At 52.0% G+C, this 13,541-nt stretch overlaps 1 protein-coding gene across 4 annotated transcripts in view; it reads right to left on the reverse strand.

Moving 5' to 3' along the window:
* Positions 1-13,541, reverse strand: part of PRDM16 (PR/SET domain 16) — a 283,364-nt gene that overhangs the window by 47,852 nt on the left and 221,971 nt on the right. For all 4 annotated transcript variants that reach the window (XM_084494817.1, XM_084494816.1, XM_084494819.1 and 1 more), the window contains exon 4: positions 2,104-2,238. In XM_084494817.1, coding sequence (XP_084350943.1) covers positions 2,104-2,238 — 135 coding nt within the window. The remainder of the gene's footprint in view (positions 1-2,103; positions 2,239-13,541) is intronic.

Raw genomic sequence — 13,541 nt, forward strand, 5'->3', positions numbered from 1 at the left:
ATCACCACCGCCACCCACCGTGTTTCTTACCCTGGATTCTCTCAATCCCACTGGCCTGACCTAAGACTCCCCAGTGTTCCAGGGAAGAAAGCTGAGGGGGAGAAAACATTTTGCTTTGCTACCATTTCATTATATTCTGCACCTTTTTATTCCTTCTGAAAAACCATTTGCCTGCTATGCACCACCTTAGTTGAAGTTTTAGTGGGTTTATTTTTTGAGAGGACATGAAAGAATGGTCAGTACAAAGAAAAAGCAAAGGACAGAAGATGAGTGTGGATGATAAACAGCTGTTCTTCCCAATCGGCTTGCTGCATGCACTAAAAATATGCACCACCAAACATCTCCAGATGAGGGACAAGGACAGAAGGACATGCAGGGGACTGGGCTGAGAATAAAACGTGATACAGCCTTCAGGTTGCTGGCAAAATTTATGTACGTGTGCAACCCTTAATTTATAAGAACCTGGGAGAAGCCAGCAGCCAAATTAACGTTTTAAAAAGAAATGTTAATTCATGTCAAAAGAATATATCTACTTCTTTTCTTTCCTTCCTCACTCTAAATTGTTTTAAGAAACACAAATTAAAAAGATTTTTTTCCTCTGCCCTTTAATATTTGTGCCTTCCTACTGCTGCTGGTAAAAATTCCCCTAACAGCTTCATCGCCCTTTCTCCAGGATGAACGCTGGGCAAAAAGTCCTCGGAACTCAGACTGAGCAGAAAAGAAGTGCCCGTATCTGACTGGACACAACCCATAACTGCTGGAAAGCGCCAGATAACGCAGGCAGCACAGCGATGCTGCTGACACAGCAACCCAAAGGGGACCCTGCAGACCCAGACTGCTGTCCCGGGGACCTGCAGGAGGCCCCGCACGGATGCCGTGTCCCCGCAGCGTCCAGCACGGCCCCAGACCTCGCTGATCGGCGAGGGGAAGCGCGAAGGCTGCTGAGACACCGACCCTGTCATTCCCTGAAGCCGAGAGGCAGGAGCCAGCCCCGCGTGCCACAGAGAGCCCCTCGCGGTGTAAGACGAGGAGCTGATGATAAATGTTGGCTCTTGCTTGGAGGGCTCCTTGCCGTAAGAGCACTTGTGAGCAGTGGTGAGTGGGCACTGAAGCAATCAGCAGCTTGTTTCAACAAGGCGGGCTGAAATTCAGAGCTTTGTGCCTCGATCTCCTCTAGGTTGCCTGAGTTGGGAACATTTGCGGTATTTTTGTATTTTTCTTTCTGCATCCAAAGTTAAATGATGTAAAAGAATTTTACAACAGGAACTAAGGTCACAACGTGGGCTGACACTTCGGCACAGCCCGAGCTGCTCTCATTTGACAAGAGCTGGCTTACTTCAGATTCCCTCCAGCGTCCCTCGCAGTACAGCTTTCTTACTGGGCTTTTTAGAAGTTTGGTTTTCCATCCTCAAGTCTTTTTTTTGTGTGCATCCAAATATGCCTCCTGTTTGCGAGCTGGCAATAACATGACTGCATTTCTCATTTAAGCTAGGTCTGCACCAGTAACTTATATTTGAATTGTACTCAATTTGAGGTTTGTGAAATTCCCAACTTGGATTGCTCGTCTTGAATCCAGTTTTGGTTTTATGTTTCAAACAACGTTAGAAACAATAGCTCTTTAATCCCTGAAATACCCTGTCATCTGTGCAGAGAGGAAAGGTTCCTGCGTCTTTGGGACTAACATTATCAAAACCATTCCACCCCTGTGACGTCCCTCGCCCCCGCCTGCTCCACCAGCCTTTCCCCAATGTGCCCATTGGGTTTTTCCTCTTTGCTCTGCAGACTCCCAGTCCATGCCCCACTCTCATCCCTTCTAAAACACATACAAAACCTGCGTTCACAGCCTGCAGCCACGTGCCCAGCACTGACAACTTGTGGCATGAACTTTTTACGGGTTTGATGGCAACAAAATACCAGCAGTGGTTTCCATTTGCCTCCTTTGTGCTCCAGTACCATAACCTACACCCAGCAGGTGCCAACATTTCACACAACCTTCCCCACCGCGAGAGGAGCCAAGGCCTGGAAGATAACACGGGTGCTGCCACCGCGCAGCCCGCACGGGTGAACACAGCAGTTAATTTGCTTAATTGCCGAAGTCATTACCTGGTCGTTAATGTGGCACACGGCGAGGTTCTGCTCGTCACAGGAACAGGCCACGCGGATGTACTTCAGCCAGTTCCCAGCTCCGCTCTGGCTAGCATCAATGCAGAATTTCTCATTTCCCAGGTCATCAGCAATCTGCAGAAGAACAGGAGGAAGGAACACATGCGTCATCTGGTATCAAACAGTAGATGCAGAAAGAAGAAAGAAAGGAGAATTATTTGCAGTGCAGATTTCATAACAAGGAATAGCAAGGCATGAGCTGGATGGCAGGTAACACTGATAAGCACGTCTGGCAGGGCTAAAGCAGCTCTTCAGCCATCATCACAAGTTCCTGGTTAGAAGAACCTCCAAGGACCTCTACCAGAGCTCTCCATGAGTAACCGGCTCAGGACTACAACTGATATGGAGACAAAAGCACTCTTCTAGTATTCACATCAGCTTAAAGCAAAACAGATCGACTTGCTGAACTGCATTCACTGTAATGACCAGGCCATCAAACTGCTCCGTGCTGCCAGCACCTGTGGCTCTGAGCCCTCCTGGAGGTCCCTGAGCACACCTGGAGGTCCCCACCCTGCCTCCTCCAGCACCAACCTCTGATCTCAAGCTACTTGCATTAAAATGGACAAAGGGAAAATCACATCGTCGGTTCTTGGCTTATTGCTTCCAATTCAGACCATGGCACTGAATCTTCAGGGAAATCCTACATTTCCCCCCAGAATGAGTGTTTGGATGGGGCAGAACTGTTAGGAGGAACAACCCTGTGTTCAGCCTCATTCCTACCCTGCGTGGGAATGCTCTGGCTGCTGCTCACCAGCCAGGCCTGGCAGATTCAGGTGCATTGATGGGCCCTGTCTTTGCTAACAGTGAAGAAAATGCCCAGGGTTATTTTATCCCCGTGTGAGGGGTTTCAGCACCACGCTGCCCATGCGCTTCAGCTCAGCTCCCTGTGCACACTGGGCTCAGGCTGCAGAGCTCGGCTCACACACGGAGCCTCGCAGGCATCGATCCCTCGTGTTCAGCCCACGCTTATGAGGTCTGCCTCCGTACTGCTCGGGGGTGATACCGTGCTTTACTTAACACCTCAGTCCTGGCACAGGTTTCTCTGGGGTGCTCCCCAGCAGTGGCCATTTCAGGCAAATTTGCCTTCGATGACTTCCTCAGGACACAGCAGCAGAAGCAGCGACTGAGTTTAGCTTTCAATTCAACTGTCTTGGCCACGAAACATCATCTTTCCCCTTCCAGAAAGCCCTGCCTTGCTCATTCCTCACATTCCAGCTTCCAGGATAAATAAAACAGGAGTTGCAGAGGCAACGTCCTTTGCCACAGTGCCCCGGCTCGCTGCTGGAGTGGAGCTGCTGCAGATGGAAGCGCGCTCCCCGCTGAAAGCAGCGGCTGCATCGCGAGACGCTTCCTGCTGGCAGCCGTGTAGAAGTTATATGAGCAAATTCGGGTTTATGTGAGCAAATTCTCAGTTGCTGGTTTCACTTTCGCCTCGTTCCGCTTCGCCGTCAGGGCAGGCAGCGGCCGCCAGCCCCTCCTCGTGCCCGTGCTTGGCACACACGCAGCCGCTGCTCCTGCAGCTCCCAGGCTCTGCCGGGGCCCTCGGTGGTTTTGGGGCAGAGGAAGGGGTCAGGGACACCTGGAGAGCAAGCACAAATCTTTCACCATTTCCCCAAATGTCACCTGGTGCCATGGGTTTGTTCCAGGTTTGGAATTTCTGTCCAAAGTTAAACATACAGAAATCCAAACTGAGGGCGCACCCCGTGCAGAGGGCTCTTACCGGTGTGTTTCGTTGCTGCTTGTCTTTTATTTTTATGTAGGTGCTTTCCTCAAAACTGGCTGCATTTGTTCGGGGACCTCCGCTTTCCAGGAGAGCCACCTGCACGTGCTGAATTTACTCTCTCGTGACTCCGAGGGGAAGCGAGGGCACACGACAGCCCCTGCTCTGCCCTAACGAGGCTCTCAATACCTGGTTCTTTGTAGCTCTCCTCTCTGATACAAGGCAGCACCGTCAGAGGAAGCTGGTGAGGGTAGTTTGGACTTTGTAAGAAAAAATGAAAAAAAGAAAAGCGTTCCTAACGTGGGTTGAACAACTCTACCGAGTTTACTCAAGCTACAATAACAGTAACTTCTGTTTTATCTCAGGGAACCTCTAGGAACATGGAGGCTGGCTGACGCTGCTGACTGCTGCTAAGATTAAAGCCCTGGCCCTGGCCCTGCTGACCCCAAATCAGCGACGGGCGGTGGGCAGGCAGGGGGCACCTGCGGGGACACAGCTCACCGGGAAGGGGTGACAGCTCCCAGGGAAAGCTGGAAAACAGCAAGACCAGGACCAACTGTCCATGTTCGGCCGCTGGTTGGAAGCCATCAACCAGGGTGGGTGTAGGGCCTCTGGGTTTGAACAGTTGGACAGGCAGCACCCAGATAACCCCCGGCACCATCAGTGTGTACAGCAGCAGTCAGCAAGATGGCAAATCCCCTTTTGGTTTGTAGCCGTATATTTCAGGTGCCCTCTTTCACATTCTGGAGTTATTTAGGTGCAGATACTCCAGATAGCTCTGGAGAAAAGCAGAATTCAGCTCCAATTCACCAGCTGCTTTGCAGGCCCCCGCACAAGGCTTGCCAGCGCCGCCTGAGCGAGGTCCTGTCTTAGCTAAAAATCACCTGAAACTCTGTGGTTTCATCTGAGTGGAGCTTTAGCACCCGAACTGGGGGTGTGAGATCTCACAGATCAGAATGAGAAAGAACGAGTCCGTACAAACCCTGAGAACTCGAGCCCCTGTTTTTCTCACACACTCACTGTACTCTGGAAATAAAACAAAGTCTCACGAGCCGAGGCCCGGCGGTGTCACTGGAAGGCAATTTGCACGATGCCGTCCCTGACACTGCGGCATGCCTTCCTTGCTTTGGGTAAAAAAACAAATGGAAAAACAAAAACTGGAAAACAAAAGGGCTGTTGGAGAGGCAGAAGAGGCAGATCATTGGCAGCAATGCACCTGCCGAGCAGCAGTCAGTTACCACTTGCTGGCTGACCGCAGTGCAATAGGTAGAAAAGTTTTCCTCTCCCCTTAGGTACAGAAGGAAAAGGTGTTCTTTTTTCCATGTGAATTTCCTAGGACTTATGCTAACACATCTTTACTTTGCAATTGCAACTGAAACAGCAGACAGCCCTACACCATGGCAGTCTTCCACATCCAGCTTTATCCAGCTTTCTAATTTTCAAGGAACTTTCTCTGCCTGATTAAACTTTTTTTTTTTTTTTTTTTCCTATGTACCCATGATCCTGCACGATCTGTTACATGTTAGTTTTCTAGGATGTTTCAGTATCTGTCCAACAAAATGTCAAGCTGTCAGAAAAGGAGGCTTTGTCTCAGGTGCGGTGGAAGCACCTGCTCCGAGTGCTGCCGGTCCAGCTCTTTGTGGTTGACACCTCGAGCAAGATAAAGATCACAAGCACACACTTTTTTGATGTTCAATATGAAATGTACATCATAATTTAAAAAATACTAAAAAAAAAAAAAGTAATTGCAAGTTATTACCCATGATGTCATTTTACCTCTATCAAACACGTGTCCACACAAATAATTTCCTAAGCTCCTCTTTCCCCTGCCCTAAAAAACCTCCAGAAAAACAAACCGAAACCTTTTACCACATCTTCTTCCAGTTTAGACCAGAAGAAAATCAGAAATTTCCTCTGCCGAAATTCTTCAAACCAGCTGTTTGCAAGTCACTGTCAGTAACAAAAAAAAAAAAAAAGATTTTCTGTTTGAGGGCTTGTGTTTGGAATGCACGAGGGTGATTCACTCGTGGGTGTTTTAGAAGCACGGCAGCACTGGGAGGTAACCGATGCTCCAAAGAAGTCCAATTGCAAAAGGAAAAGGGATAGAAAAAAAAAAGCTACAGAAAACCAAAACAAAGCCAGAAAATCACACGTGGAATTGGCAGGAGTCGGAGCTGGTGGCGTTGAAGCGTTGGTTGTACTTCTGCTTGCTCAGCCCAGCTCTAACATCAGCGAGGTTGTACCGAGGCATCTCGGGGGGATAATTTGGCTCAGACATTAAAAGACATTATCAGAGAGAGGAAAAAGAGAAAAAGGGGGGAGAATGAGGAAAGGGTAGGGAAAAGACAATTAAAATCAGTAATTGGTAATATTTTTAATGCCCAAACCCGTTATCTGTCGGTGTTGTGGTCCCTTTGGGGACAGCACGTTACCATCGTGCTCATCCACAGCCTGGACTGCGGCATCACGGCCCCAGAGCCGTGCTCGGGGCAGGAGCACATTTGGCTGCCTCACCTTTTCCCTGAGCTAATCTCCAGGCCGTCTGGGACAGACAGACACGTGCACTCGTCGATCTGCTGGAAAACTCAGCTTTCATCTGGACTGCAGCCCGTGGGCACTCTCATCAACTCCATCAGAGTGAGAGCACCTCCAGTGCCTCGTCTCCCTCTGCTCAGCCTGATCCACCCAGCCCAGCCCAGCCATCCCGCACCTTGCCGTGGGTTTCTCATTGCCTTGTTTTTAATTTTCATTGACCGTGTCAAAACAAGTTCATCTTTTTCCCCTTCCCTCTGCTGCAGATGGCAAGCTCAGGGCGTGCGCTGGATTTATGAACCCAGGCACCTCCCTGCTCTTTTGTCTTCATCCAAGAATTCCCAGCTCCATGTCCCGGCTGGTGGCGGTGCCACGACGACGTTTTGCTGAGACATTCGCTATCCTTCCAGGGAGCACCGTCTCCTTTCCCACCCCGAAGCCCCCATCCCTCTCCTCTGCAGTCGATTTGCTTCAAACAAATGCACCTTCATGCTCATTTGGATGTCAGGTTTTCAGCCTGGCCCGCTGCAGAGACACGAAGCTTGGACCCAGAGCCGACCGCTGGCCGCGGCTGTGGTTCAGGCTCATCTCGAGCCAGCCAAGAGGAAATGGTTGTCATGGCCCAGGGCTCGCTCTGCAGCCTCATCTGCTTTCTGCTGAACAGCCTTCAGGACTCGAATCCAAAGGGCTCATTGATCTTGCAGGGGCTCTGTCTCGTAATTTATTAAGATCAGAGATGCTGAGTTATGAAGCAAAAGTTATGGAAAAATTCTCTTGAACATTAACCATTTTTTTTGCACATCATTTGAGGTTTCCTGCTTCTCTAATTTGTGGGCTCTCTGTTGGGTTGTTTCTTTCACGTTTTAATGGGCAGAGTCCAACATTTGGCCTCCGCAGAGGTGTGCTGTAGGACTGGAATGCCTAGGGATCTGTCGTCAGTTAGCTTAATGGATTCCTAGTGTGCATGAAGAAACGAAGCAACCATGAGTTTGCCATCAGTGACCCAGCGTCCTGTTGCTATAACATCCCTCCCCAGAAGCTGAAAGTGTAATAAACCTTCTCATCCCATAGTTGCAGGATCTGCCTTTGACAGTTTGGCTGATGTACGCATTTTATTTGGCAGGAGTTAGAGGGAGATTTCTCCCCCCCCTCCTTTTTTTTTTTTTCTTTTTGCTTTAATGACCCACAAGCTGATTTAGAGCAATAAACTGTTGCCATGAAGTTTTGTTGTGTTTCTTTCAAATAAAGAGGAGGGAGGGATCGCTACGATTTATGACTTTCAGAAGTAAGTGAAACAGAAAGTCCATTCTTGCCGCAAAATGAAGAGAAAAAGATTTCATCCAGAGAAACACCTCTGTCAATGTGTAGACACGAAGCCTAGATGAACTCATAAATTCAGCACTCTGCCTGCAATTAACCAGGCTTCCTGGTGATTTGACAAAGAGTTAATGAGAAACGTGTCAGACAAAACCAGGTCACAGCACAGGGAATTGATGGGACCAGCAGCCGAGCCAAACCCGGCCGGGCTGGGGCCACAGGAGCGGCCCCGCGGGAGCCGCGCTGCGCAGCGCCCAGCGAGCTCCAGGGCCTCCAGCTCCCGGCCAGAGCAAACTGGTGGGAGGGGAGCGGGGACTGGAGAAAAGACTGCTCCTAAAAGCCTGTGCTTTGATTCGTGGGGCTGTTAAATGACCGCAGGATCGGAGAACTACGGCATCCTCAGGTGTCAAGAGCCCGAGCTGCTCGGGCATCGGGGATGGAGAGGGACCTTTCGGGATCTCCTCCTGTGGAAGGAGCACCCTGAGGAAGGAGCAGCCGAGCCCCAGCTGAGCGTGGATCAGAGGCGGCCGCGCAGCCACAGCAGGGATGCGGTGCTGGTACTCGCTGTGCTCGTGGGTGCTCCACGGAAGCATCTCGTGCTCCACAAAGCGGGGGCACCACGGGGTTCGGGAGCCTCGAGGCTGAGCACGCAGGACGCCGAGGACGCCCCGCTGGCCCCGCTCCCCTCCACGCAGCCCCCGGCCCCGAGCTCGCACAGCTCCGGGTCCCCGCGCAGAGAAACATCAAGTAAAGATGTCAAAACAGAAGAAGACTTTCAAGATGATGGCAAGCATTTATCTCAACAAAAGCTCATTTTTCACCAGTAACGTAATTCATACCACACTGATTTAAATTAAACAGTAAACCGTAAAAAATTATGCTTGAATCAAATCGCAGGGTTGCCTCAGATATTGTACACACAAGTCAAGAAAGGGATTTCCAGTTCTTTGTAATATATACACGCTAAAACTTTGAAGTTTTCCTCCCCGCAGAAAGAGCTCAAAACATCACACTTTCGTATTCTACTTCATTTCGACCCATTTAAAAAAACATTAATGAAGTTCTAAAAGCTTGGTAGATAAAAATAAATGGGAAATCGAGAGAAGTCTGGATCTGATAAACAAAAGGCAGACTGCTCGCAGGCAGATGAGGCTTTCCAGGACATTTAATTTTGCTTTAATTAGGAAGAGGGAGCAGAAGCGGGAGGTCCAGCAGCGCTGAATTTCCACCGAAACAGGCTCGGCGTGCCGGCACCTCGCAGCTTCTGCAGAGGGACAAAGGGCTGAAGGGCACGAGTGGCCTGGGGCTGCTTGAGAAGGGAGACCTGGCACCACACGGCTCCCTCCAAGGCAGGGGGGCCACTAGCCACAGGCAAGGAGCAGAGCAGCGCTGCTGGCAGCAACACGCCGGCCCAGAAGCCGAGCAGAACCTGAGTTAAGGCTGGAACGATTCCTGAGCACAGCTTCTCCAGGAGGCCCCTTGGCACTCGGGATCTCCTCCGCCTGCTCTCCCAGCGCCCCAGCTACGTGAGCTTTGCTGCTTTCCAGGAGCAAACAACTCCCACGGCCCCGCTGAAGGCACTGCACCACCGGACACGTGAAGGCTTCCTCGCGCACCTCCCGAAGCAGCACCCTGCTCTGTCACGCCCGAAAAATCTCAGCCGCCTCCGCCCGCGGCGTGGTGAGGGGGCTGAGGACGCCAGGAGGCTCGCGAGGCAGCACGTCTGGTTTGCCATCGCCCTGAGCGCACCCGTAGGATGTCACGTTTTAACCCTGCTGCTCTGCGAGCTGCCTGTGGGCATCTCAGGGATGCACAGCCTGGGGGGATGTTGCCGTTTTTGGCCAAGTGCCTTTGCTTTTTGGAGATGGGGAATGTCCTACAGACAGCCCCCGCCTGGAGCGAGGTGCCAAAGAAATGCCAAGGTGCTGTAGAAGTGAGACCACCGCCCAGGCCGCCTCCCCTCGGTGCCTGCCCGGTGTTCACAGGCTGAGCGTGGTGGCACGGCAGAGATGCCAGCTCCATCAGGTCTTTTGGTCGAGGCACCCACAGAGGTGCTGCTGAGGGCCAAAACTGAACGTTTGTCTTCAGAAATTACAGAGACCTGTTCATGATGGAGCTGAGGCAAACGCTGCACATCCTCAGGTCCCGTCCTCACCACCGCTTCCAGGAGCTGCACGCTGACTGCTGGAAGTGGCAAGCCGTGCCATCGGAAACCAAACCAAAGGCAGCGGCTCCTTCCCCTCGCTCATTCCCAAAAGGGAAGGCAGCTGCCTTAGGAACAGCTCCTGGTCGGCTTCTTCAGGTGCGTGCCGGTGCCTGGCTGGGCCGGTGTGCGCGGAGGCTCCTGCCACTTGTTTTAAATCATTCCTCATTACTGCGACTTTATTTTAATAATGTTTTGGGAAGGGAGCTGTGGAACACCACTAACATGCAGGGCTCTTCAGAGTGATTTACTGAAGGCGCCGGGTGCCAAAACCATTTGCCGCATTTTACACGCTGGCCAAAAAAGTAGCAGAGCCTTCAAGCGCCCATTCATACTGCTAACACCAGCCACAGCACAGCGGCCTCACAGCCCCAGCGAAGTCCCCTGAAGGACCTGGCACGGGAAGGCCCACACGGAGCAACGCCGTCCTGGGGGCTCTCACCTGCCTCTTCCCGACTTCTCACCAGCCGTACGCTAAGATGTTTAAATATTAAGTTAGACGAAGGCCCAGATTTACCAGCAGCAACGTACCCGGTGCAGAGGGTCATTATCCTCCCTCCCGTCTCACATCATCGCGCGCAGCGGCAGCCGGGCAGCCCAGGAATACTCATCTGGAAGCGCATTCCTGTTCGCATGTTAGCTTTAAATGCCCTGAATTTACGGGCCAAAAGGGTGCACGTTACCAGCGCTTTGGCCGTGACCTTACACGTTCCGAGCAGAGATTTTAAAAGCAAAGACCCAGAGCGAAGCCCTCCCGTCCCCCGGCTGCCGTGAGCGCAGCTGCACCGAGGTTTCATTTACACAGGAAACCCCCCCAGAGGTGCCACAATCGCGCAAGGAAGCGCAGCCCTCGGAACCTTTCTGATCAGAAATGAGCAAGGCAGCTGCTTTGCAGACTGTTCTCGTGCTCTTTAGAAGGTGTGAAATAGATGAGTTTGTGAACCGGGGCTGGCACTGAGCGAAAGAATGAAAGGATATTATAGGCTTCCCTCCTGAACGCAGCTGATCAAAAACAGGAACAGCAGAGCCCTGCTGAAAGGGCTTGGAAAACAAAGCGGCCATCTCGGGCCGAGCCAACGAGAAATTTCCTCTTGATGTAGTAACACCGTGCTGCTCGCCTCTCACCAAGCCGAAACATGTGATTTCTTCAGAGCCGATATTTACCGAAAACGTTACCAAAAGAGGGTGCAAAATCGAGGCGCTGCAGCCCCCGCACCCGTCCCACAGCAGCTCAGGGGGCTCCGGCCCCGCTGAGCACCATCCTGCATGCACCCAGCTGCTGATTTACACCGAGGGCACAAGCACAGCCCTGCACGAAGCCACGAGGTGCTCTGCGCTCAGGGCAGCGAGCAGGGAAGCGGCCAGGCTTATCCCATCTCTCTGCCCTGCAGCGTGGGCAGCAGGAGCGTTTGTTGAATTACACAAGCAAGGTGGGGAAGGAGAATCTCTGAGCGCTGCTAGAGCATCTGCTCGCGGGCCGGCTCGCCTCCTGGGGGAGATGAGATCGTTCATGTGCTCAGCATCTTCCCGGAGAGCTTCTTCCCCTCATAACTCTTACGCACAGCTCGTCTGTAACACCAGCGTCACCAGAAGGAGAACCTGGGACACCAGGGCTGGACATCTTTGCACCAAGTGAGCTGTTTCCGCACCAGAAAAAAAATGGTTTTGGAGCCCCTTCCTGCCTGAAGATATCAAAGGTCTCCTACAGGAGGGAGCAGCCCTCTGGCAGCTGCCTGCGAGTCAGCATCAGCCTCACGCAGCAGAGGCACATAAACAACATGAGCCAAGCCATTTCCCTTCGAATTGACGCGCTGAGCAGGGTGATCCTGCCCTCTGACACAGGACTCGAGCTGTAGCAGGATTCTGGGGTGCTCGTTTCTCATTAAGCTCAGCACCAAGAGCATCCCCACTCCCTTGGCAGTCTGGCAGCCAGCAGAGGCTCCGAAGCCTGCTCAGGTAAACCTTATGTGCACGAGGACAAGGGCGTTGGGGCTCAGGGGCACTGGGACGTGTGCCCTTGTAATGGGGCTGCACAAGCCAGGAGGCTGGGCTGGAGCTGCCCGCGGACCCCAGCACCTCCAACACGTCTGTGACCGTCCTCCAGCCCTTCTCCAAGAGACTTCCAAATGCCCCCAGCCCCGGTTCCCCCTGCACTGGGGGCAGCCACAGCCCGGTCCTGTCCCCCCCCTTCTGCCTGTCCCTGCTGGGCTCCTGGCACAGCCCGGGCTCATCCCGATGCTCGCTGCCTTCCTTTTGGCATTGCATCCTTCAGGGGAGTTTGCTGTAACCCTCTCTCACAAAATCATGGAAATCTGTTCTTTTTTTTAAATCAAGCTCTAGAATCCTCCAGGCCCCAACTTGTTGCTCCTTCCAAAGTGACAACACCGAGGGGCTGATCCAGTTATTTCCCACTAAATCTCGGTGACCAGACCTCCCCACAGCTGCAGCCAGACAAGTCCATGTATCTTGTCTGCCACCACGAACCCAAACCCTCGTTACGAGGATGCACAAGGGTCAATTGCGCAGTCCCAAGTGCCGCCCGGATGAACTTTACCCCGAGCCAATTCACCGACTTATGAAACGCTGTCTTCCAGGGAATTTATCCTAATGATAAATCTGCCCTTTGGATACGCTGAGCAGATCCGTTTCAAAACCCCCAGCCCGGACCTGAGGCCAGCTCTGTGTCAGCAGACAGCGGGGCAGGGCGATGCTCGGCCGGAGGCACGGCGCTGCCCTGCGGAAGGTGCGCGGGTGCCTCCGCTCGGGTTGTTTTACTCAGGAGATCCCAGCACAGCTGGTTCTCTGACGGAGGGTCTCAAAACACAGCACGATCTGACACAGCACGTATCTTGCGGTGCCTGAGCACGGCAGGTTTGCGTTAGGGAAGTGCTGGTACCCTCACACAGAATCGCTGATCTTCTGCGGATGATTTTCACAACTCTTAGAGGCACGGCTGCACAGCTAAAGCCAACATTTTGCACATTGATCTGGCCTCCAACCCAACAGGAAAAGACTTCTGCTGGCTTTAAAGAGAGCCAAATATTTAAATCCAAATAGGAAGAGAAAAAAAAAAAAAAAAAAAAAAAAAAAGACTAGTATCAACCTTGTACAGGGATTTTCTCAACTACCGGAAAGTCAGAGGGTGATCCAGAAGACAGAGCTGAGGATGGCAAGCATCAGGCATCTGCTCACCAAAACGGCCCCATACAGCATGGGAACACACCTCTGCTGTAGGAATAAAGGACTGCATCAGCACCCTCAGGAAAAGGATCCCACATCCTACCTGGGCCACTCCTGCCCACCTGCTAAGCAGGAAAATGTTTGCTCCTTGTACAGGGTTTGCTTGTTATTGGGGTTTCGGCATCGCCACTATCACTGCAGCATGTGAGCACCTCCCAGAAATGCTTGCAAAAAAATCCCACTCGTGTCAGTCAAACACAAGACAGGACACAAGGCTAAATGCCTTTTTGTTAATGGGATGGGTGGGACGGAAAAGGACATTGCATTCTCAAGTCAGCTCTCAGTCACTCTGAATGTGAGGATGGTTTCTCCTTCTTTCCAAAACAAACACCTTTCCTCCAGTGAAATGCTGTTGGGAAACCATTT

The sequence above is a fragment of the Aythya ferina genome, assembly GCF_964211825.1.
Source record: "Aythya ferina genome assembly, chromosome: 21".
Classification (NCBI taxonomy): Eukaryota; Metazoa; Chordata; class Aves; order Anseriformes; family Anatidae; genus Aythya; species Aythya ferina.